We start from the raw sequence: 22,992 nt of genomic DNA on the forward strand, positions 1-22,992 counted from the left end.
TTTCTATTTGAAGGCATTTGTTGCTGGACAGAAGGTTTGGATAAGAAAAAGGAAAATAAAACTGATTGGTATTAATAAGCATTAACAAATCAGAAAAAGTGAGGATAGTTTTCTTTGCTTTTTGCTAAGACTTTCCTGCTCTTGATACATCAATAAAAATGACCTTTAATTTTTCTTCCCCTATGCATTTCCATATTTCGGAATTCCACAGGCGCTGTTACTCTAATCAGCTGGTTTCTGATCGATACACCATGCCAGACTATTTTGTCCAACCCGGACACCTGTGCTGTGTAAGGATTTCGGAGGATAAGTGGTGGTATCGGGTCATTATCCATCGAGTCCTTGGGAAACAGGAAGTGGAAGTGTTCTACCCAGACTTTGGGAATATAGGAACCGTTCAGAAGTCCTCCCTCAGGTTCCTCAAGTGAGTTAAATTTAATGAGAACAACATGAGTTTTGAATTATAATGCTGAAACACTATGGAGTTAGGATCTCTCTTTCTTTTCTCTCGCCGTCCTCCCTCTGTCCTTCCTTCCTTTCCGTTCCTCTTTCTTCTTGGCGTGGACGTGGCAAATGGTCATTTAGTTTCACAGTTGTAGTATAATCTCTTGTCTCTTCTTTGACGTGACCGTGAATCTGAATGGACCATGAAACTAAATTTCAATCTCTTATTAAGAAAAGGTTTCTTTGGGCCATGCTAAGAGGTGCATTTATATACCGTGAAGCTTAAACAGCTCCTGCCTATATTTTAATTGCATGGTTTTCAAAAACTACTATGTTTTACAATCTTATTTCTTAGATTGCTCTAAAGTGTAAGACATTAATTTAAAAATGCATGAATAAAACACTCTGAAATGGTATGAATAGCTAAAATCAAGAAATGGATTAGAAATTCCATAACATGCAGTTTAAAAACATGATTAAATATTCATATATTTGATTATCTGTTGCAGGTGCTGCTACACAAAGCTGCCAGCTCAGGCTATCCCTTGTTCTTTGGCTTGGGTGAGACCAGTAGAGGTAAATTTGCTTGTTTTCCCCTTAATCAGCAAATATTTAATCCAAGAACAGTGCGAGGTTCTCAGGATACAACAAAAAGCATGGAATGAGCCCTTAAAGAAATCAATGTAGATAGTATGGAAGGCAGACATGGAGACAAAAATAGTTGGACTGTGTCATATTTGCTATAGAGATTTTTACAGTGAATGGTAGAGGTGCAAAAAGAATAATGCTCATCTCTGTTCAGGGTAATCAGGGAAGGCCCCATAACAGAGGTGGCATTAGAGTGGAACTTTGAAGGAAGACCGTGTTTCCCCAAAAATAATACTTAGCTGGACCATCAGCTCTAATGCGTCTTTTGGAGCAAAAATTAATGTAAGACCCATTCTTAGTTTAATATGAGACTGGGTCTTATATAATTTAAGTAATATAAGACCGGGTCTTATATAATATAGTATAGTATAGTATAATATAATATAATATAATATAATATAATATATAATATAATACTGGGTTTTATATTAATTTTTCCTCCAAAAGACGCATTAGAGCTGATGGTCCAGCTAGGTCTTATTTTCAGGGAAACACAGGATTAGGACTATAACTGGACAAAAAAGAGAAGTCATTTCAGGCAAAGTGAGAGTAGCATAAAACATCTCAAATTTGAAAAGTTTGAAGTAGTTTTGTTTGGCTACGTCATATGGGATGAGCTGGAGTTGGTGTACAGCAAATGTTGTCAGAGAAACCTGAGGTGGAGCTCCGTATCCGTGTTCAGGAATCTAGACACTGTCCTTTAGATGCTGGGGAACAACTAAAGGTTGCACATAGGGTACTGCCACAGTCAATATATGTTTTTTAAAGAATTCTCTAGTAACATCATTGTGGGAGATGATTGGAGAGGGAAGAGGCAGGCGGCGTTTTCATCCATTTAGTTAGATTTGTTTATGTAGGTATGCACCTAATTTTATGTTTTTCCCCTCAGAACTCTTAATTATACATGCCATACACTTTTATTATACCATATTTGTCTCTTTAACCTACATAACTTCTCAGTTGCTTACATATACATGGATTTTTTTCCTTAAAAAATTTTTAAATCTGAAAAACACAGTAAAGAGGAAAGAAAAAGAAAAACATTACCTATAATTCTACCATTCAAACACATTAAATTTAGAAATTCCATGTGTGTTTCTTTCAGTTTAGCTTATTGGTTGTTAGGGGTGAGGGTTTTTGTAGGGTTTTGAAGTTTTACATGAAATAGTAATCCTATTTTTTCATATCTTGCTTTTCACTCAACATTATAGTATAAATATATTTATGTTATCATAGTTCTCAATTTTAATAGATTCGTAGCAGTCTGTTAGGTAAATGTGCATCGTAGCCTGTTTATCCCTATATTTATTTAACCTACTTCTGATTTTTCAGTATTATAAGGAATTTTTGCAGAGGATGGTTTTTGTGCAAGTCAGTGTTCAGGATTGTTTTCTAGGGTATGTTTTATCCCTGACTAGGTTTCCTTTTTACTACTTCCAACAGGAAGCTCAGGGCTAAAGTTGTGACCCACTGGTAGCCATGTTCATTACTCTCATATCAGCCAGATCGCTTCCAATATTGGTTCTCTGTTTTGTTTTCTTGTTTCCTTCTTAAACTGCTTCTGGCCTTAGGGCATTTCCCATTCTGATCAATGGAATAGTTTATGCAAAGAATTCTCACATTGGCTCATTGTTGTCATTCAGTTTTTTATTTTTTATATTAGTTTCAGGTGTACAAACCAACATAATGATTAGACATTTATACCCCTCACAAGGTGATAACCCACCTCCAAGTCTACTACCCCTCTGACATCATATATAGCTGTTACAGTACTATTGACTATATTCCCTGGGCTGTGCTCCGCAGCCCATGAGTGTGTGTGTGTGTGTGTGTGTGTGTGTGTGTGTGTGTGTATGTGTATGTATGTATTTCATTCAGTTTTAAGCCCAAATGTTATTTCCCCAGAAGGACTTCCTTGACCAGCTGACTTAAAGTGCACCCTTCCACTTCAGTCAGTCATTCATTGTCACTTTATTTTACCATCATTCATAACACTACCTGGTATATCTTAATGATTTGTTCACATAATAACACAAAAATATAAGCTCCTGAGATCAGGGACACTGTCTCGTTCACCACTGTATCTCCAGTGCTTAGATCAATGCTTGGTGCTTTGGTAGGTGCTCAATAAATGTTTTTATGTTGAACTAAATGAATCTGTCTCACTTTATTTCTATCTTTTTTATGGTTTTAAAAATAGCTAATGCATTTGGTAGTGGCAGAGTAGCAATAACATAGTACGGTGGGACTAACCTAACTCCCATAGACAAAATCCATAGGAGGCAGAAAAGCAGCAATGTACCCTTGGAAGTCAAACTCCAATAGGTAAAATGAGGGATTTTTCAGCTTCTTTCCCGACGTCACTCCCCAATCTACAGTTCTGCTGGCTTGAAGAGATAAATTGTTTGGGACTGGCAGAACTGCTAGAAGTTAGGGGGAAATACTTGAAGGGAGGGAGCCACAGAATGGGTGAATTTAAGAATCAGTGTGTATAATCTGCCCAGGTTGTTAGATGACTACTAAACTTTGCAAGCACTGGGGAGAACCCGGTGGCCCTGGTGAAAAATCACTAGCTTACCTAGTCTTTCTTTTTCTCACCTTGCATGCCTTCTTTTGAAGAGACTTTTTAATCATTCCACTAATTAACACATTATATTATTTTAGTGATCAGGAACTATATATGTAACAAATGCAAGGACATTAGAACACTTTAACTTCTTTAACTGCCTCTTCTGATCTACTTCAATTGTATAATTAATGCTATAGTTTTTAACCCCTTAGGAAATTGACCATATAAAATAATAATATCCATTTAGATTTTGTTATATATTTCTCAGTTTCTTAGTTCTTCATTCTTACCTTTCAAACCCTGTGTCTGGGAATATTTTCCTTCTATTTGAACTATATCGTTTCGGATTGCATTTTATGAGGGTTTGCTGATATTTACCTGAAAACATCATTTTGCACTTATTCTTGAAAGAGATATTCACTAGGTACAGAATTCTAGATTGGTAGTTAGTACCTTTAGCATCTTGAAATATCATTGCACTGGTTTCTAGTTTCCCTAGAACATTTGAGAAGTCAGCTGTCAGTCTAATGGATGTTCCTTTGTAGGCAGTGTCCTTTTTGTAGCTGTTTTTAAGATATCCTATTTGTTGCTTGTGTTCTTCAGTTTTAGTATGTTTATATGTGGATTTATTCTTATTTATCCTACTTTACGGTTCATTGGATTTCTTTTATTTGTGCCTGTTACTTTTCATTAAATCTTTTCAATTAAAAGTACGTTAAACCTTCTTGATTTACCTTCCATATCTTTTAACGCCTCTTCTGTATTTTTCATATTTCTGTCTTTCCATGCTGCATTCTGGATAATTTTTTCCAAATCATCTTCCACTTTACAGATTTATTCTTCAACTCTACCTAATCTGCTATTGAATGAACCTATTAGGTTTTCAATTTTGATTATTGTGATTTTACATTCCAAAAGTTTTCTTGGTTTTTTAATTCTGTTAGGTCAGTTGTTACAGATTGCTGATCTATGCAGAGGCTTTCAAATAAATTTGTTTTTTGTTTGTTTTTACTTTAAGCAAATAAGTTTAGTTGTTTTATAATTGGTCTGGAAATTCAAATATCTAAAGTTTTTGAGGGCTTTGTTTCAGTTAGGTTGTTTCTCCTTGTTCTTTTTTGTGATTTGTTGTGTCTTTGTGTGTTTTTTATCTTTGCCTATCTACTGCCCATGGTCTTTGAAACATTATTTGTAAGCATAGTTGAATAACACAGGCTGAGATTGCCTACCCCTAGAGAGATTTACATTCACTCTGCCAGGTATCTAGGAATATTACCAGTCTGGAACCTTGTTCATTTAAATGAACCCCTAGAGGATTTGTGGACCACCCAGGTGATGTGAAACTTGAGCTGCACATCCATATGAAGGCTAGTTTCTCCCCCCAACCCCCCTGTATCCTGAGTGTGTACCCCTATAGGGACTCAGCTTAATGAAGGAGGGTTCTCCTCCCCACTCCCTACCGTGGGTGGATACTGGTTTTGTTTTCTGTTCCCTTTGACCAGAGTTCAAATTTGCCTGGATTAGCAGATACCCTTGAGGCAAAAATAGCTCCCACTTTCCCTTTAATTTTGGCTTGATAATTTGTTACTCTTTTATCAGTTCTTTGATGCGTTTTGGACACATTTTGAAAGTATTTTATCTAGAATTTTAATTATTTGTGTGAGAGGATTGGTCCAGTAATCTAACTCAACCATTTCTGGAGAATGAAAGTTTTTCACCATGTAAGTAATAATATCCCTCCATAATCACATTTTTTATCATTTCCCCTTTATTCTGACTTTTCTCATCCCCAAATTATAAATATCCTCCAATGTGTTATTCTAGTATTTTAAAGGTTTTATTTTTCTACTAAAATCTCTAGTTCATCAGGAATTCATTTGGGTATTTGGTTACTGTCATTCATATTTGAATTTATTATCTGGATTTTATTTCAGGAACATTGGACATCCAGAGCTATTTTGCAATTTCAGAAGTTGTGTGGTTTGAAGCCATTAGTGGGAGTAGTGGATGAATATGTAGATGGAATCCTTAACATTTTTCTGTGTGATACATCCTCAAATGAAGACATCTATTTCCATCATGTCTTGAGAACAGAAGGCCATGCTATTGTATGCCGAGAAAATGTCCCTTCTAAGGTGGAGCAGTCTGGATATGTTTTGTAATGTATTTTATGTAACCGCAACACTTCAAGGTGTAAGAGAATTTAATACAGAAGGTTATTTGATTTATTCTTTAATCTTAGAGGCATTTGTGAGATTCCTGCCTTCTTAATGCAGAGCACTCTCTTAATTTACAAATGACCACAAAAAACTACATTTGGATTATTATCCTTTATAATGTGAATACTTTTATTTTAAATAATTGATTGAAGATTTACCCCAAAGTATTTAATTCTCTCAGGTGTTCTTAGAGAAGAAGAACTCACTTGCTCTCTTGTTTTGCAATTATTGATAGCAATGTCTATATCACAGTTAATATTAATATTGAAAATTTTTGTGACTAGGAAAAACTTTCAATGTGGATTTTTTTTAACTATTAAATTTAGAAGATAATACATTTCCACAACATTTGAAAATTATGAAGTGCTAACTTTTTCACTTTTTCTCTGAATAATTAAACACTTCTTTCTTTTTTGAATCTTAGGGTTTCAAAGAACTCAACCCTTTAGCTTTATACACTAAATCCAGTGCAGGGCCAGACGATGTTGTCTTGACAGAACTGGGTTATCCTTCCTACCAGCACTATTTTAATGAAGACCGAGAGATAAGTCCACAATTGAAAGAGAGTGATTTATATACCCTGGTAAGAGGTTTTTTTCAAATATTATAATTCTTTTTATTATCGTTAACATTTAATTAGTACTTACTATATGCCAAACACTATAAATAGCACTTTAAGTATGATATATTGTTTAATCTTCATAAAATTCCTGTGACATAATTACTATAATTATCCTTATTTTATGGTGAGGATACTGAGACACTCCAACTCTAGGAAAGGTTGGAAACTTTGCACAATGATCTTAACAATTCCCTTGTCTCATTATTTGCTGGTTTAAATATTTGCTTCAGTCATGCTTCCTCCAATACAAATTCTTATACAATAAATTCCACTGTTGTGTTGGTGCAGTTGTGATGTCACTTAAATAATCCAAATGCTCTTCTTCCCATGACACTCCTCAAATTCTTCTTCAGATGTTCTCATTTTTTCCTTTCTCTGTAAACCTTTTGGCAACTCCCACCCACAACAATAAAAATATTATCGTTTCAGTAGTAACAATAAAAACTAATAAGAGCAGCAACATTTATTGAACTCATACTATATAGCAGGCACTCACTTCTACTAGTTAATTTATCTTCACAACCACTTTTCCAGGTTGGTACTTTCATGCCCCCACTTTAGATATAAGAAAATGAAGCACCTATAAGAACTTCAGTGATTTTTCAACAAATGAACAAATAAACATATCCTGTGAGTCTTACATTCTTCATGACGTCAAGTCCTGGTCTAAGAATATAGGGTGTGTGCAATCTGAGAGCCAGATTAATTGGATTTGTTTGGCCTATAATGCTTTTGGAAACCTGAATTTTTCTTAGTCATTATTATTTGATTAGAACTATTGTATTTCCTGATTCTTATATAGTAAATCAAATTCAACCTTTAAAAATTTTTAAATGTCCTATCATCACTCTGTTGATGTTTTCAAATAATCATAGTTCAGTCCTGAAAATGAAAGAAGATTATCTTTTCTGCAAAAGAAATAAGGCTTAAAACTCCCCTATTCCATCCAGCCGGTATTTTAACATACCAGGACTTACATATGCTACACACAGAGACACACACACACATACACCAACCTCTGTACACCTCATCCCTATAATTCCTACTCTTCCTTCAAGCATCCTAACAGTTTTTGTTATCTTTTTCATTACATTTTCTCAGACATTCTCTTCCCCCGATAATATTTTGGTCCCATCTTTGTGGGCTCTATGCTGAAGGTTGTACTGTGATTATTCGATTGTGTGTCTTCCTGCTATATTTGAGTTCCTTTAGAGCTGAGAGCTGTTATACTCATATTTAAATCACAAAGCTTCCCTGTACACATTTCATAATATATGCTTGATGAATTTTGGCCTGATCTAGTTTAGCAGGTTGGGAAGACCTAGCGTCACGGATAAAGTTAGAAAATAATGTAGCATTTGTGTGAACCATAGTGAAAAATTCCCCCAGAATATTATAGGCACGTAGATTTTGGAAGCAGCATTAGTGTAAGAAATAAAATAATTTATCTCTCATATTTGCTAGCAAGATATTAATGATGAAAAGACTTTCATTCATCGTAAATCTGAGTCAGAGAAGCCATTAAAGGATTCTGAATTCAATTCTTTGAAAACCCAAGATAAGAGCTGTAAAGAAGATTCAAAGTGGTTCACCCCAGAGCTAAAGGATCTGAAGGAAGAAAATGAGGTAGGAAGAGAAAGAAGATAGTTTTTTAAAAATGTAATTCATGTATTGTGATTAATCCGTAAGTGAAGGGGGCTGGAATAAAATAGTTCTTTAAACCCTACTGTTTTCACTGCCATCAGAGCATCTTCCACAGATGAATTACAAATCCTTTAACAGTCACCAATACCAAAGTTGAAACAGCATAGCCTTGCTCACAAGAAAGGGCATTATCCGGTGTTGATGTGTTAATTACTGTCCCATAGCTTTGGACAATCTTTCAAGAATTGTGCAGTGATTAGAAACTAGTATTGAGAAACAAAATTAGGAGAACCCATAAGGAAAATGTTGAAAATTTTTTGGGAGAACATATGTATTTTATTTTTTTAATCAAATGTTTATGTACACATAGCTTAGATTTCCCCTTATCCCTTTCCCCTGCATTTCTTATTTCACAGAGCATCCATTTTCATCTTTTATCTGCTGCTTTTGGAATTTACCTCTATTTCTTTCATTAAATAACATGCTTATGTTGTTATTTCCTGATTTTTCGGTTTTAAGTATGTGTGCATGTACTTCCCACTATGAAAGATGATGGTTTAGTCCTCTTTAATCCCTTCACCCCAACACAGCAAACATATCCTTTTTGTATGCCTCCACCATCTCACTAGCATAGTTTCGTGTTTCCCCAAAAATAAGACCTAGCCGGACAATCAGCTCTAATGCGTCTTTTGGAAAAAAAATTAATATTAGACCCGGTCTTATAGTACAGTAAAATACTTTGGGTCTTATAGTACAGTAAAATACTTTACTGTATTTTACTGTACTATAAGTATAAGTACTGTACTATAAGTACTATAAGTACTGTATTTAAAGTACAGTAAAGTATTTTACTGTACTATAAGACCGGGTCTAATATAATATGATTTGATGTGATGTGATATGATATAATACCGGGTCTACTATAATATAATACCCGGTCTTACACAAGTTTGCTCCAAAAAGCGCATTGATTTTTTTCCTCCAAAAGACGCTTTAGAGCTGATTGTCCGGCTAGGTCTTATTTTCGGGAAAACACGGTTATATCAAACTTTTAGATTACCATTCAATATTATGACTCTGTAAATGCCAATATTATGACTCTGTAAACGCCATTCACGGCCACGTAGTGTGTTATGACAACTTTTCCTTTCCTGTATAACTTTTATTTTTTCCAGCGTTAACATTTTTTTAAAATCAACACAATAAAATTGACTTTCTTTTGGTGTACTATCCTGTATTGTTTCGTGCTCCACCCTCAATTTTATTCTCAAGAAGACCCTCTGGTCTTCCAGAAAGAGAAAGACGTGGAGTTTTCTGGGTCCGATGGGGACGAGTGTCTGGTGATCTAACTGCTTCTTACTCAGATTTTGAACCAATACTGTTGATTTCATTGCCACTTTACCCCCTTACTTCTAAAAACCTTGTGTACTAATTTCTGCACCCTTGTGGTGTCTGTGATATAAATTTGAGTTGCGTCCCAGTTTTTCCCACTGCAAGCCTAGGATTCCACTTTCTCAGGACTGCTTAATCAGTTGTCACTTGCCTGCTTTCCTGTGTGCAGAATGTAGATGGTGTTTTCTCCTCTTCCATTCTCCTTGATGAGTTTATACCTTAAATCTCTTTATTTTATTTTGCTGATATTTCAGGAGGGAGGGAATAATAAATTGTGTGTTCAAACTTCCATCTTTACCTGGAGTCAGGAAAAAAATTGTAAACCTAAATTTTAAAATGTGCTCATACAGGAACTCTAAATTAAAGCTTTTCTTTGTCTTCTGATACATTCTAGGATGAGATCCCCACTGGAATGCCATGCCTGGAGTCAGTGACCATAGGTGATGATATCTGGGATGAGAACTGGGTACCTTTGCAAACTAAAATGGCAAAAGGAGGTGATGCTGCCGCCCGCTTGTTTACCTCCAGCCTTGGTGGAAGGAAGCCGTATCTGTCATGTAAAGAAGTGCCAGAGAAGGTTAGATCCTCGAGAAAACAGAAAGCGAATCACTATTGAAAAAAGGAAGTGTACAGTTTTGTCCACACCTCAAGAAAGCTATACATTTTGGAATTCACAGTGATTTATCAGAAGATAATTCAGAAGAATGCATGTTTTTCTTCCACAGATAGTAGTGGTAGGGAGGGGGATAGGATGGAAGAAGGATAATACACCATTGACGTACTGTGCCTATCTACGCTTTCAGTCGTTATGGTTTTTGTTTGATCATTGGCACCTAGTCAGGGCCTTAGGATGTATAAATAAATCATTTCCCCTAATTTTATCTTTGCTGCATTAATCTGGTATATAATATAACCTCTAGATCTCTGCAGTGGGAACATTTGCTAATTAGTATTGGTCCTAACTATCTATTAAATTTTAATTTCTTTCCTACTGGTTATGAAAAAGAAGAAATGTGTGCAGTTAAGTTGCTCCTTATAATCTATGTCGCTTAAATACTAGATGATCATGAAAAATCATCTAGCCATGAAGATAGTATTGAAGAAAATACTACAAATAAATTGTATTTGCTTTTATGAGATCTATGTACAAAGGGATTCAAGATACTGTGTGTGGACCACTAACACAGGGAGAAAAGTCACACTGATATAGAAAGTTAACAAGTACCTTTTCTTGTTTAATATCCATTGCCTCCTTGCATTTACCTCGTCCACGTTATCCTCTGTTTGGATCACGTGGCACTGGATCTCAGTTCATTGCAAAATTTTTCTCTGTAGGATTGGTGTTTTTCTACACCCAAAGATGTGTGGGATGATTCATGGCAGCCTGCAGGCCTTGTGGATAGAACGAAAGTAGAAGCTCAAACACCAGAAGGACTAGGTGCTCAGGAAGAAAACAGTGGGACAACCAGGATTCAAGAGGTATTTACCTAATAATATTCATGTCTAATGAATGCTATTTTCACAGGTTTGCATGAAGAAGTACTATCGTTTTTAGAAAGTAAAATTCTGGTTAATGATCTCTTCATTAGCATTTCATAGTATACATATACATAAAATGTATGTTGTTTTTAAGATTGATTTCAAATAACTTAATATAGTTATTCATCTCTTCAGACAAAAATCCTGAGCCTAGAATTAAAAGATCGATTAAATGTCTATGTTAGAGATAGAGAGACAGCTATTTTTTTTAAATCTTAGCTATAAATTTTAAGCTCTATATCTGTCCTATCATCTAGGACAGTTTTCTTATGCTGCTTTGGCAGAAAACACTAACCCTGAAACAAAATACATTTGTTTCTTGTTTTTCAACTGTGTTAATGAGCATCCTGAAAACCGCAGGACAATTTGTGTGGATCATGAAATTTGACTACTAGGCTTCTCTACTTTTGTGTGTTAAAATTTAGCATTTCATTCACTTAGCCCAAATTCAGTCTCTGCGATATTCATCTCTTCCTCTCAAACCGTGGTTCCTTCATACACCTTTTGTCACGTCTGAGGAGCCTTCCTTTAACGCTCTGTGCTTTCCTAGTTTGCTGTTCACGCTGCAGAATGCAGTTAATGTCTCTCTCCATGACAAGCTGCAACACAGACGCTGTTTCCCTCCGTGAGGACCGTGAGATCCACAGGGACAGGGATCGTATCTTCCTGGGAGGTGGTGTGGTTGGGCACGCACATAGATCTCTGCCTTGTCATTTACCAATGACACTGGATAACTTACTCCATGTCTCTTTAAAAAGCATTATACTAAGTGAAAGAAGCTGTAATACAGAAAACATAACAACACTTCACCTACAACAGTCATTCCGATGTTTAAATGAAGAAACACATGCAAATAATCGAGCACAGCATCTGACTGAGTGCTCAGTGAATGTGGTCCCTCATTTCCTGTTACTCTTCCTTAGCGGTGCCTGGCAACACGTGTACCATGTTTGCTCATAGTATGTGTTCAATAAATGTTTTTTTGATTGAGTTGGTCACTACAGAGAAGGACTTATTTTTTTTCTAGAGAGGTTCTTTAAAATGAGTACTTTATATATGAAATAAAAAGTATTTGTCTTTCGTTTGTAAGGAGACAAAACAGGCTTAATTCTTCCTGTTATACTAACAGCTACTTTTCATGCTTTTGCCTCATTTTTCCCATTCTGTAGCAGCCACACTTAAAGGATCCTTCGGATTCTTCCCCATTGCCCAAACTGGAGGAGTTCTGCATCTCTTTTATCCAGTCACACCACTCAGCAGACCGGAGCCAGTTGGAGCCTAAAAACGTTCACCCTCAGCCAAAGCAAGTTCAGTTTTCCACGGCAGCACTCAATTCAACTCCTACAGTGTTTGATGCCCCAGAAAAGCATTCTGGTTCTGGTAGGTTTACTTACATTTAACAAATACAGTTGTTCACCATGTTGCTAAAAAACCATTTATCTTTTTCAGAACATAACTTGAAAAATTGCTGTCTTTAGCATTTGTCTCAAATCCTAGGCTCAATGGTTCCCTTTCACTTTGCCACTCTTCTTTTTTTCCTGCAGTTGGGGTCGGGGAGGGGTTTTACATACAGTAAAATTTGCTGACTTTCAAGTGTACAATTCTATGCGTTTTGACAAATGTATGCAGTCTTGTAACCACCCCGGCAATCATGTTATAGAACATTATCATCAGTATGAAAGTTTCGTCACATTCCTGTGCAGTCATTCCCTCCTGCTACATGCTGGCTCCTGGCATGTTGCTTTCCCTTTTCTAGAATTTCATACTAAGTGAGTCATGCAGTATGTAGTTTTTATGTGTGAAGGAGAAAGTGACGTCTTTCACTTAGCGAAATGTTGTAGAGATTCATTCATGATGTTGCCAGTGCTAAAAGGGCGTTGGTAGTTATCGCTGAGCAGTCCCCAGTTGTGCAGATAGACCCCAGTTGGTTTCCCTGTTTACTGGACGATGGGCATGTGGGTGGTTTCCAGATTGGGCCATTACGAATAAAGCCACTGTGCTCATTCACACACAGCTCTTTGTGTAGACACACTGTTTTTTATCTCTTTTCAGCATGTACTTAGTGGAATTGCTAGGTCATATGGTCACTGCATGTTGAAGTGTTTAAGAAGTGCCAAAATGTTTTCCAAAGTGACTGTACCATTTTGTATTCACGCCAGCAGTGTAATGAAAGCTCTGATTGCTCCACATCCTTGCCAACACATATCGTCAATTCTTTCGATTTTGCCATTTTAGTTGGGTGTGTAGTGGTATCTTATTGTGGTTTTAATTTACGTTTCCTAATGTGCCAGTGGTGTTGACCTTCTTTTCATGTGCTCATGTGCCATCTGTATAACTTCATTAACAAATTGCCTGTTTAAGTATTTGCTCATTTTTATTGGACTATCTTCTTTTTATTGACTTGTAAAACATTTTTGTTGTGGACACAAATCTTTTCTCGGGGGCGGGGGGGGGAGGTGTGTGTGTGTGTGTGTGTGTCCGTCCAGTTCATGGTTTACCTTTTCCTTAATAGAGTCTTTGGAAGCGTGATGAAGTCAGATTTGTTGATTTTTTTTTTCTTTATAGTTTGAGCTTTTTGTGTGCCCTGTAGAAATCTTTCCTAACCCAAGTAAGATTTTGTCTTAAACTTATAAAAGTTCTATAGTTTTAATTCTTACATTTAGGCCTGTAATCCAATTCATTACTTTTTGTATATGGTGTGATATAAAGGTCAATGTTTATTTTGATTGCACATAAATATTCAGTTGCTCCAGCACCATTTGTTGGAAAGAATATTCTTTTTACATTAAACTGCCTGATATGTTTCTCAAAACTCAGTAGGCTGTATATGTGAGGGTCTATTTCTGGACTTTTTATTTACTCTGTTGTTTTGTTTTTGTTCTTTGAATGTTTGCTATAGGATTTATACTCTATATATTTAAATTGCTAACTTCAAATTATCACATGTATAGTACGAAAACCTTAAACAGCATGCTTCCGTTTTCCCCATCCCAGCCTTTGAGCTATTGTTATGTTTTTTACTTCTTCATATGTTGTAAATCTCAAAATCCATTCTTATTATTTTTGCTACAAAGTCACTTTTAAAGAAAGTAAAAAATGAGAAAATTCTTTTTTGTCTCCTCAGTGTTTGTCATTTTCAGTGTTCTTTATTTCATTGTAGAAATCAGGAAACCTGATTTGTACAGCAAAAGCTTTTCTGTAAAGAGCCAGAAAGTAAATATTTTCAGCTTTGCAGTCCATACGGTCTATGTTGCAAATCCTCACCTGTGCCGTATAGTACCAGAGTAGCCATAGCCAGTACACAAATGCATAAGTATAGCTCTTTTCCAATAAAACTCTACTTGCAAAACAGGTGGTAGGCTGTAGTTTGCCAATGCCTGTTGTCAGTCCAGCTTTTCATGTAATAGTATTCTTTTTTTCTTGCAGAACTGTAACGTTTCTTGTATTGCCGGTTTGCTCCTGATGTAGTCTCTCAGCTTTTGTACATTAGAAAAAGCCATTATTTTCCCTTTATTCCTTTAAGATTGTTTTTATGGACGTAGAGTTATAGGTTGACAGATTTTTCAGTGCATTAAAACATGTCATTCTGTCAGTGTTTCTGACAAGAAATCTGTTGTTCTTATTTTTGTTCCTCTGTACAGTAGTTCCTACTTATTCATGGTTTCACTTTTGTGATTTCAGTTACCGGTGGTCAACCATACCTGAAAATACTAAATGGAAAATTCCAGAAATATTTCATAAGTTTTAAATTGCAGGCCATTCTGAGTAGCGTGATGAAATCCCTTGCCATCTGCTCCATCCTGCCAAGAACCTGAATCATCCCTTTGTCGAGCATCTTCACGCTTTATACGTTAGCCACCTATTAGTCACTTGGTAGCCGTCTCGGTTATCAGATCAGTTATGTTGAGAGAGAGAGAGAGAGAGAGAGAGAGAGAGAGACCACATTCACATAACTTTTATTACTTTATATTGTTATAATTGTTCTACTTTCTTAGTTATTGTTGTTAATCTCTTACTGTGCCTAATTTATAAATTAAACTATGTATGTATGAACAAACAGTACATATAGTATTCATTACTGTTTGGGGTTTCAGGCATCCCCTGGGGATCTTGGGACACATCCCTTATGGATAAGGGGGACTACTGTAATGTATTATTTTCTCTGGCTGCTTTTAAGATTTTCTCTTATATCACTCACTGGTTTTCAGCAATCAGATTAGAAGGTGCCTTGGTGTGGTTCTCATCGTATTTCTTCTGTCTGAGGTTAATTGAGCTTCTCGGGTCTGTGAGTTTGTAGTTTCCATTAAATTTAGAAAAATCATCAGTTTCCATTCTAATCAGGCCCTTCCCAATCTCTACTCTCCCAAGCCCACTGACCCCACCTCGTGCTTCCCAAGGCTCCCATGGGTCCCAGCCCTGACCCTGCTTTCACCCTGGTGGCCTTAACTGCAGTGGAGGCAGAACCTCCCAGGAGGGGAAGCAACAGACCAGCCTCTGGGCCAACTTGCCATCATTCCAGCAGAAGAGCTTTATCTAACCCTGTGCCTGAGCCTGTCTCTGATGCTTCCTGCTGCCTGCCGAAGCAAACACGGGGGGCTGGGAAGGCAGCAGGCGGGGCCTGGAAGGTAGAGCAGCTGAGGTGCAAGGGCCCACTCGGACCCTGCTCTGGAGATGTCTTGCATAGGCTCTGTGTTAGGAATAAATGTCCAACCCTCAAAAAGAATTCAATCATTATTTCTTTAAATGTTTTCTCAGTCACTCTCTCCCGGTTTTGACTCCAGTTGCACGTTACACACGTGCTAGACCATTTGCTGTTGTTCCACAGCTCACTGATAGCGTTCCTGTTCGCATTCTTTGTTTGCTATTAGATTGTTTCTACTATTATGTCTCCAAGTGTGCTAACGTTTTCTTGTTCAGTGTGTAATATGTTCTTTTCCCATCCAGTATATTTTTCATCTCAGAAACGATGTGTTTCATCTCTAGAGGTTTGGTTTGGATCTTTTCTATCGCTTCCATTTTTCTCCCCATCATAGTCATATTGTTCCTCTGCCTTCTTGAGAACCTGGAGTATTCATGTAAGAGATATTTTAATGTCTTGTGATTCTAGCAATGTATCATTTCTGCATTCTGTCAGCTGTATTATTTGGAAATCAGCTTCTATTGATTGATTTTTCTCCTGATAACAGGTCATATTTTTCTGCTTCTTTGATATCTGGTAAATTTTTTATTGGCTGGCAAGACACTATGAATTTTAGATTGTTGACTTGGGTCTCTTTTCCCCCTCTCTCCTTCCCGCCCTGTCTTCTTTCCTTTGTATCTATATATCTACCTTTTTATTTATTTGTTTGAGGTGGAGGGAATGCAGTGAAATTACCTGGAATTGGTTGGATTCTTTCTGTTTGTTTTAGGCTTCATTAGGCTGGTCGAGAGAAGTCTTTACTCTGTTGGTCTGACTACTTAGGCAGTAGCTTTCTGAGGGTATTGTTGGGCCTGGATGTCCTATGTGTTAGGGTATCCCTACACTATGGCTGCTGGGAACACAAACTGTTTTGCCCCCGTATAAGCTGCAGTGATTGCTCTGCCCGCTCCTGTCTGATAGTTTTCCCCTAGCCTTGGTGGTTTCCTGACTCATGCACGAGTCGGATCACTACTCAGCCTAAGACTTAAAGGACCTCTCTGCAGGTCTCCAGCAGCTTCTCTCTCTGCAGCTCTTCTCTTCTCTGGTACTTTTCCCCCCAAAATTATAGACTCTGTCGTCTCAACCCACCAAGACCTCCAGGCTCAGTTTGGATTCTTCCTCCTGTGCTGCATGCAGCCTGGAAATTATCTCCTGACAGTGAGCTACGGTACTTGCAGGGCTCACTTCGGTTTTTTCCTTCTCTCAGGGATCTCTGTCCTGCACGCTTGTGGTTCAGTGTCTGAAAGCTGCTGTTTCATATATTTCACCCAGTCCTCCAATTGTTTAAAGCAGGAAAGATTGTTTTTCAATCCTTGTTGAATTAACATCATGTCTGGAAGCAGAAGCTTTGCTACTCTTTTAAATCCTTTGATCATGTATCCCTGCTTTCATATTTTTATGTCTTTTAAAATCTGAGCTCACCAAAGACTTCCGGTAAAACCGTATTATTGCATTAGAACTCACCATATCTTTTCCTTTCTAGTGGGCATTTTAGTTACATGGTTAGAGTTTTACTCTTTAGAATGCTCTGTCAAATCTTCCTTGAACATAATTTGTCACAAATGTGTTTTTAAGGTCTAAAGCAGTGCTTTTCAAAGTGAAGTCAGCAAGACCGATGCCAGTCTGTGAAGCGTTTATGATGGTGGAAAATACAATAGCATGTTGTTCAGCTCACCTAGATTTTTTTTTTCTGAAGCAGGACTTTCTTGAAGGAAGCGGTATGCTGGCAAAAGCTCCTTCCTTTATTGTAGGCAGGTAATAAGCACTTCCTAGACCAGCTACTTTTAGTAGGACTGGTCTAGCGTACACATGTGAGCATGTCTAGCTTTCTCTTCTTCAGCTGTTCGGGTCTTTGGGACATGTGAGTTCCCAGCAATTTATTTCATTTGAAAGGTTCATTCTTCTAAGTTGAAACTAATTCCTAAAGAATTCATTTTATGGCTGATAACTGGCTTTTGGAACTTCATAGCAACCAGTCTTGGTCAGTTTGGTTTTTATAGTGGCACAGACTTGGAATTGGAATCACTTTGGCAATAGAATACGTCCATGGGACACTGTTTTGCTCACTGCTGGAAGGATATGGGGGAGATTAAGGACTCTTCCCTGGAATTGGAATTATATCCAATTTGTTTTGTGATGTCCTAGAAAGAAAGCTTCCCTTCCTTGTTCAGAGTGCATTTTTTCCCTCGTTTTTGCCTCCATCCAGACAAGAGTTTATTTTATCTCAAGGGCATGATCCCCGTTCTCGTTTCCTTTCCATTTGTTGATTGGTTTCCAAGCCGCATCCTCTCTGATTTGCTCTTGGTAATTGTCAGCGCCTAACAGAAGATGATTGCAACACATGTTAGCAAAGCTCTAGAATAGGAGAGAGAAGGCAGTGAGTGTGAGAACCCCTTGAAAAGACCTGTGCTTTCTTTCTTTTTCAGTGGAAAGCTCTCCAAAGAGCCTAAAGAATGAAGATTTTTCTAGTAGCCATGCTATTACAGTGTTCAAAGATAACAGTCATGGAGCCGTGGACCAGCTCTCTTTGATTTTGTCTCCTGAGCACCAGATTTCTCAGAAATTCTACATTCCTCGAAGTACAGCCACTGCTGCCTTAGGAGCTGCTGCCCGGTTAGCCACATCCAGGAGCTTCCTGCACTGGTACCCCAGTGTGAAACGGATGGAAGCGTGAGGGAGGAAGGGAGGAGAGAATAAACCCATTGCTTAGGGCCTGGTGATTTCCCAGGCCAACACAAGGAGGAGGTATTGAGACAAAACAGTATTTTGGTAGCTGAAACCTTTGTCTTTCTGTATGACTGTACGGTACTTTTATTGTGCTAACAGTCTACTTTGTTGTGTAAGTATTGGCATTTATTGTTAATTTTTAATTTTTATTTATGTTTCTTATTCTATGTAGTTCACTTTTGTTTAATATAGTAGTTTAATGGAGTTTTTATTTTTTGTTTTTTATGTTTCTATAAATGGTTTTCTTGAATATATCATGACTGATAAATGAAAACTGAAAAACTAAGGTTTTGTGATCCATATTTAGTAAGACAAAAAAACCATCTCATATCCCTGTCTCCAGAAAAACCATGTCTGAATTTTACGACTGCTTTTTCTATCCGTTTTAAATCTTCTGTATCAGAGAGAGAATTCAGGGCTTCGATCCTTACCGTCATTATTTCTTTGAAGTAGTAGGATCTGTAAGAAAATCCACACCCGAAGCTTTGGTAATACAAATATATTTACATTTTAAAAAATTAAGCAGTTTTTCAGTATAGCCAATTCCTCGGAGACTAGTAACAAAATTATACAGACTGATTGAAACTTAGCTGAGCCATCTCTGTGGTCATCACAGTTTGCAGGGACCTTAACGTGGCAGTTCTTCAATGGTAGTATTGTTTAAGCATTTTATATAACATGATGTTCTCTGAAGTCCAATTGTGTGAAATACTATATGACATTCTATTAAACTCATAGCATAAACCATCAAGAGAAAAGAAAAGAACAAAAGGTGAAATTAAAGAATGTGAGTGATATTAATTTGTGGTAAAATACCAGACTTCTCCCCAAAATTAAAAAATCCAATACAGAAGCGTGTCTTAGAAGTAGATTCAGAGAAAGAGGTGTGACTTACAGGCTGGCATGTAACTAGGTTCTCACCTTTCTAGGCCCTCTTCTAAGACCTCCTGTTTTGGCATCCAATGGCAGAGTAGCCTCTCCTTCCTTTCTCTCTTTCTACCATAAGGAATCTCTCCTCTTTCCTTCTCAACTACTTAATCAGCAAAATGCACACTGAGGAAGGGAGTGAGATGAGAGTAAATATAAAAGTACATTTGAATTTAGAGTCTTACTGGCTGAAACTTCTTTCTTAGAAGTAAGTATTCGTAAAACAAAGTTAAACCCAGAGTCTCTAAATGCTGATAGTTTTTGGTTTAAAATCCTTAGAGAAAACGTGTAATGAAATAAAATTTAAAAATCTAGATTCACCTTTAATTCCAGTATATCTAGAATAATGATGGTATACCAACTGACCAAAAAAAAAAGGTAATCTAGAAACATTACTGATAGTTGACCCAGAAAGTACAAGTTCCCATTTGGATTTTTATGATTTTATATCAGGTATTTTTAGTGGGGAAGACTGCTGAAGAGTTATGTGGAGGGTCAATAAACAGTTAAATATGACCGTTAAATAGTACTTGTGATACTCACCTGTGATGTGGATTGGAAATCATGTATGTTTAGGTAATTACCCATAATTTGTTTCTAAAGAAGAAAATTCATTTGGAATGATGCTTTTCAGAATTCTTCCTTTAAAGAAGAAACCAAGTTTGAGTAATACATTTCTCCAGCTGGGCAGTCATTGGGTTTGGGACAAGGTGAATCAGGTAGAAGCAATATTTACATATTTAGTAGGTCAGACTGTAACCCTCTCTGTAATAGTACTCGGCTACCAGGAGGAACTCGGCCAATGCTGGGTAACCTGACAGCGACTGATTTTACACTTTGGCAATTAGATGGGGAGATTTTTGTGAAGGCTCTTTCAGAATCCTATCCATTTGCAAATGGCCAGATAGAGAATCATTTAGACAGAGCTATCTCACACTGATAAGTGTCAACACACTTAGAAATGAGCCAATTTAGTAATTAATTGTAATTTAATTTACAATTAATGTACAATTAATGTAATTTAGTAATTAATAGTTAACATCCTATTTGAGTTAGCAAAGTATAGAATGGACTGTTGAGAGGCTTGTGTATTTTGACCACTTGGCTTTGAGTAGGACAACCAATCTGTCCATTTGTTTATGTACCTTTTAGATGGGCTTTGTTTGGTAGTTAACTAAAATAGTCCAAAGCATCAAACAAATTTAGTAGTTCATTTGAAAATGAGTAAATAGGTTTCTGTATATGGGCACGAACAGCAATAAGAAATGTTCAAAAGATACGTAGATACTCTGTGGTTTAGGGTTAAATTAATTGTTTTTTATTGTTAAAAGATGGGTTGACATCTATACTTGAAACAGCCCCCGTTCCCACGTATTTGGTGCTAAGGATCTATTAGAAGTAATGGAGGTCCCCAAGAAATGTTGACTGGGAGGTGGGAGCCTGAGGTGTGTGAGAGAGAATGGGGGTGAGAACTACAGGAAAACCCTGGTTATAAACTCTTTAGGGATGGAAGAGGGAGTGGCTTTACTAATAGACCCTCAGGTTTTCAGTCCAGTGGCTTGTAGCTAATACCGCTGTTCCATCTAAAAACACGCCATGGGGATGAGGGGCCTTGCCCACTACAGCCAGCCGTGCCTCTTCCCCCTAACTCACGCATTTGAGATGCCAGTTGTCTATTTCAAGCGAGGGTATAACTAGAGGCTTCTGCCTTCAGTCAGACTATGTTTAACTTAAAGACTTAGAATTACAGAAATTTGATCTAGAAGGGACCTTAGATGAGGAAATTTGAACCCTAGAAAGACTGACTTGCCTACAGTCACACAGTTTACATTCCCTTATCTGCTGACTCCTAGCTCGGTGCCCTTTCCAGAGGAAAATATTGCAACTCTCTCATGTAGTTTAAATGATTTGACATCTGAAGACATAGTTTGGTAAACATGTCCAAAAGACTGGTGGTTCCGGTAGCTGAGCAAACCCCTGGTTTGGGAGAGGAGAGAGGTAGATTTACTAAGATCTCGTATTCTTGAACATGAATAATAGCTTAGATAACAGTGGGCCAGCTCTACCAAAAAAAATCTGAAAGGGAGGCATTATAAGGAGTGAGAAACCAACATCTTACAGAGCAGTCTTTCTGAATCATCCTGTTAATTTTTATACAGTGTAGCAGGCTTTTCTAACAAACTTTTAATGTCTTCTCTGACTTAAATGCAGCTTATTTATACATCCAGGGCCACGACAGCATTATTCATAATTTTGCAGGAGCCATCCCTAAGACTTATTTACAAGATTTCATTTCCTAAAGCCCATTCAGATCTTGACGTTTTCCAACATGCCAACCAAGGCGTGTATCAACTAAACCTGTGTTTTCTTTGAACTTAGCCCCATTCCTAACAGTTGTAGGTGTCTTTTGTCTCGGTCACCAGTCAGTCTGGTAAGTTTTGGTGTCATTGGCCTATTGGAACCAGAATATTTTAAACTCTGCTGTTTAACCATGTAGACAAATTGTTTTAATTTCTTAGTCAAAGACTGCTGTGATATTTAGAATCATAATTCCCTTGTGTTCCACTTTTCAGATAACATTGTTTGATCTACCCCAAAACTGAGTAGAGAATTTATTCACCGCTAAATTTTCTTGATTATAAGCATAGTTTTCAAGAAATGTTTTTAGCTTTTTCTGTTTGGTATAAACTTTGTATTTCTTTTAGAATTATTTAAAATGTTTTTTAATTTATGGAAAAATGGTTGTAAGAAACAGTGTTTACTTGATTATTACTTCTTGATGTGCAATTTAGATATTTTGATGAGGAAACCAAATTTATGAATCTCTGCTGTCTCAACTTTTGTTGTGGAACTAATGGGAAGTTACTGGAATGAAGGAATTATGATTAGCTTATTCTCTGGAGTGTGTAACAGCATTTTGTTTGATTTATTTAAATATTTATGAAGTTGGCATTTATTTTGTCAAAAATGGCTAGGTTTTTTTATAATTAGTTTTTGTTGCGGTGATTCTGCAGGAATGATAATTTCACTTAAATATGTGACCCAAAGAACTTAGTTGAGTAAAGTACAAAATTTGTGTAGTTGTGAAAAGAGATTTGATATTCTTCTTGACTAAAATATTTGTCTTCGTTTTTAGTCCACGACTTCTTTATTCTTAAAGTACTTTGGCCTTTGTAAACCTTTGCCATATTGTAGATAAATACATTTATTCCATGAAATTGGAAATTCATTCACACTGGAACCACTTCTTAAGTACCTGAAAGCCACATTTCAAAGACTTGTTTACTTTCTCTTGTTTATAGCAACATGTCAAACCCTTTTAAAACATCTTCCAGTTTCTTAAATTCTCTTGAGACCGTTCCACACACTGAATACCAAACCTAGTCCCATCTTGTGGCTGCACTTCAGCGCTCTGTAAGTAAGCAGTTGTGCTTATGTGATGTCCTGATGCCACATTCAAAGCCTTTGCTGCAGTAGCTCTTCTGCCTAAAGCAGATTATTTCCACATGGATCACAAACTCCATTTAGGAGGTGTTTGCTACAAACTTGTCCTTAATCTGTCATTCCACTGGACCACAGGTAGAAA

The 22,992-nt window shown here is 36.9% G+C and overlaps 1 protein-coding gene across 1 annotated transcript in view; it reads left to right on the forward strand.

Moving 5' to 3' along the window:
• Positions 1-18,426, forward strand: part of TDRD5 (tudor domain containing 5) — a 67,434-nt gene extending 49,008 nt beyond the window's left edge. The window contains exons 11-19 of the mRNA XM_033091990.1: positions 212-424; positions 954-1,020; positions 5,593-5,793; positions 6,302-6,460; positions 7,964-8,125; positions 9,930-10,112; positions 10,871-11,014; positions 12,244-12,454; positions 18,179-18,426. Coding sequence (XP_032947881.1) covers positions 212-424; positions 954-1,020; positions 5,593-5,793; positions 6,302-6,460; positions 7,964-8,125; positions 9,930-10,112; positions 10,871-11,014; positions 12,244-12,454; positions 18,179-18,426 — 1,588 coding nt within the window. The remainder of the gene's footprint in view (positions 1-211; positions 425-953; positions 1,021-5,592; positions 5,794-6,301; positions 6,461-7,963; positions 8,126-9,929; positions 10,113-10,870; positions 11,015-12,243; positions 12,455-18,178) is intronic.
• The last annotated feature ends 4,566 nt before the right edge of the window (positions 18,427-22,992 follow it).

The sequence above is a fragment of the Rhinolophus ferrumequinum genome, chromosome 22 (genome assembly GCF_004115265.2).
Source record: "Rhinolophus ferrumequinum isolate MPI-CBG mRhiFer1 chromosome 22, mRhiFer1_v1.p, whole genome shotgun sequence".
NCBI lineage: Eukaryota > Metazoa > Chordata > Mammalia > Chiroptera > Rhinolophidae > Rhinolophus > Rhinolophus ferrumequinum.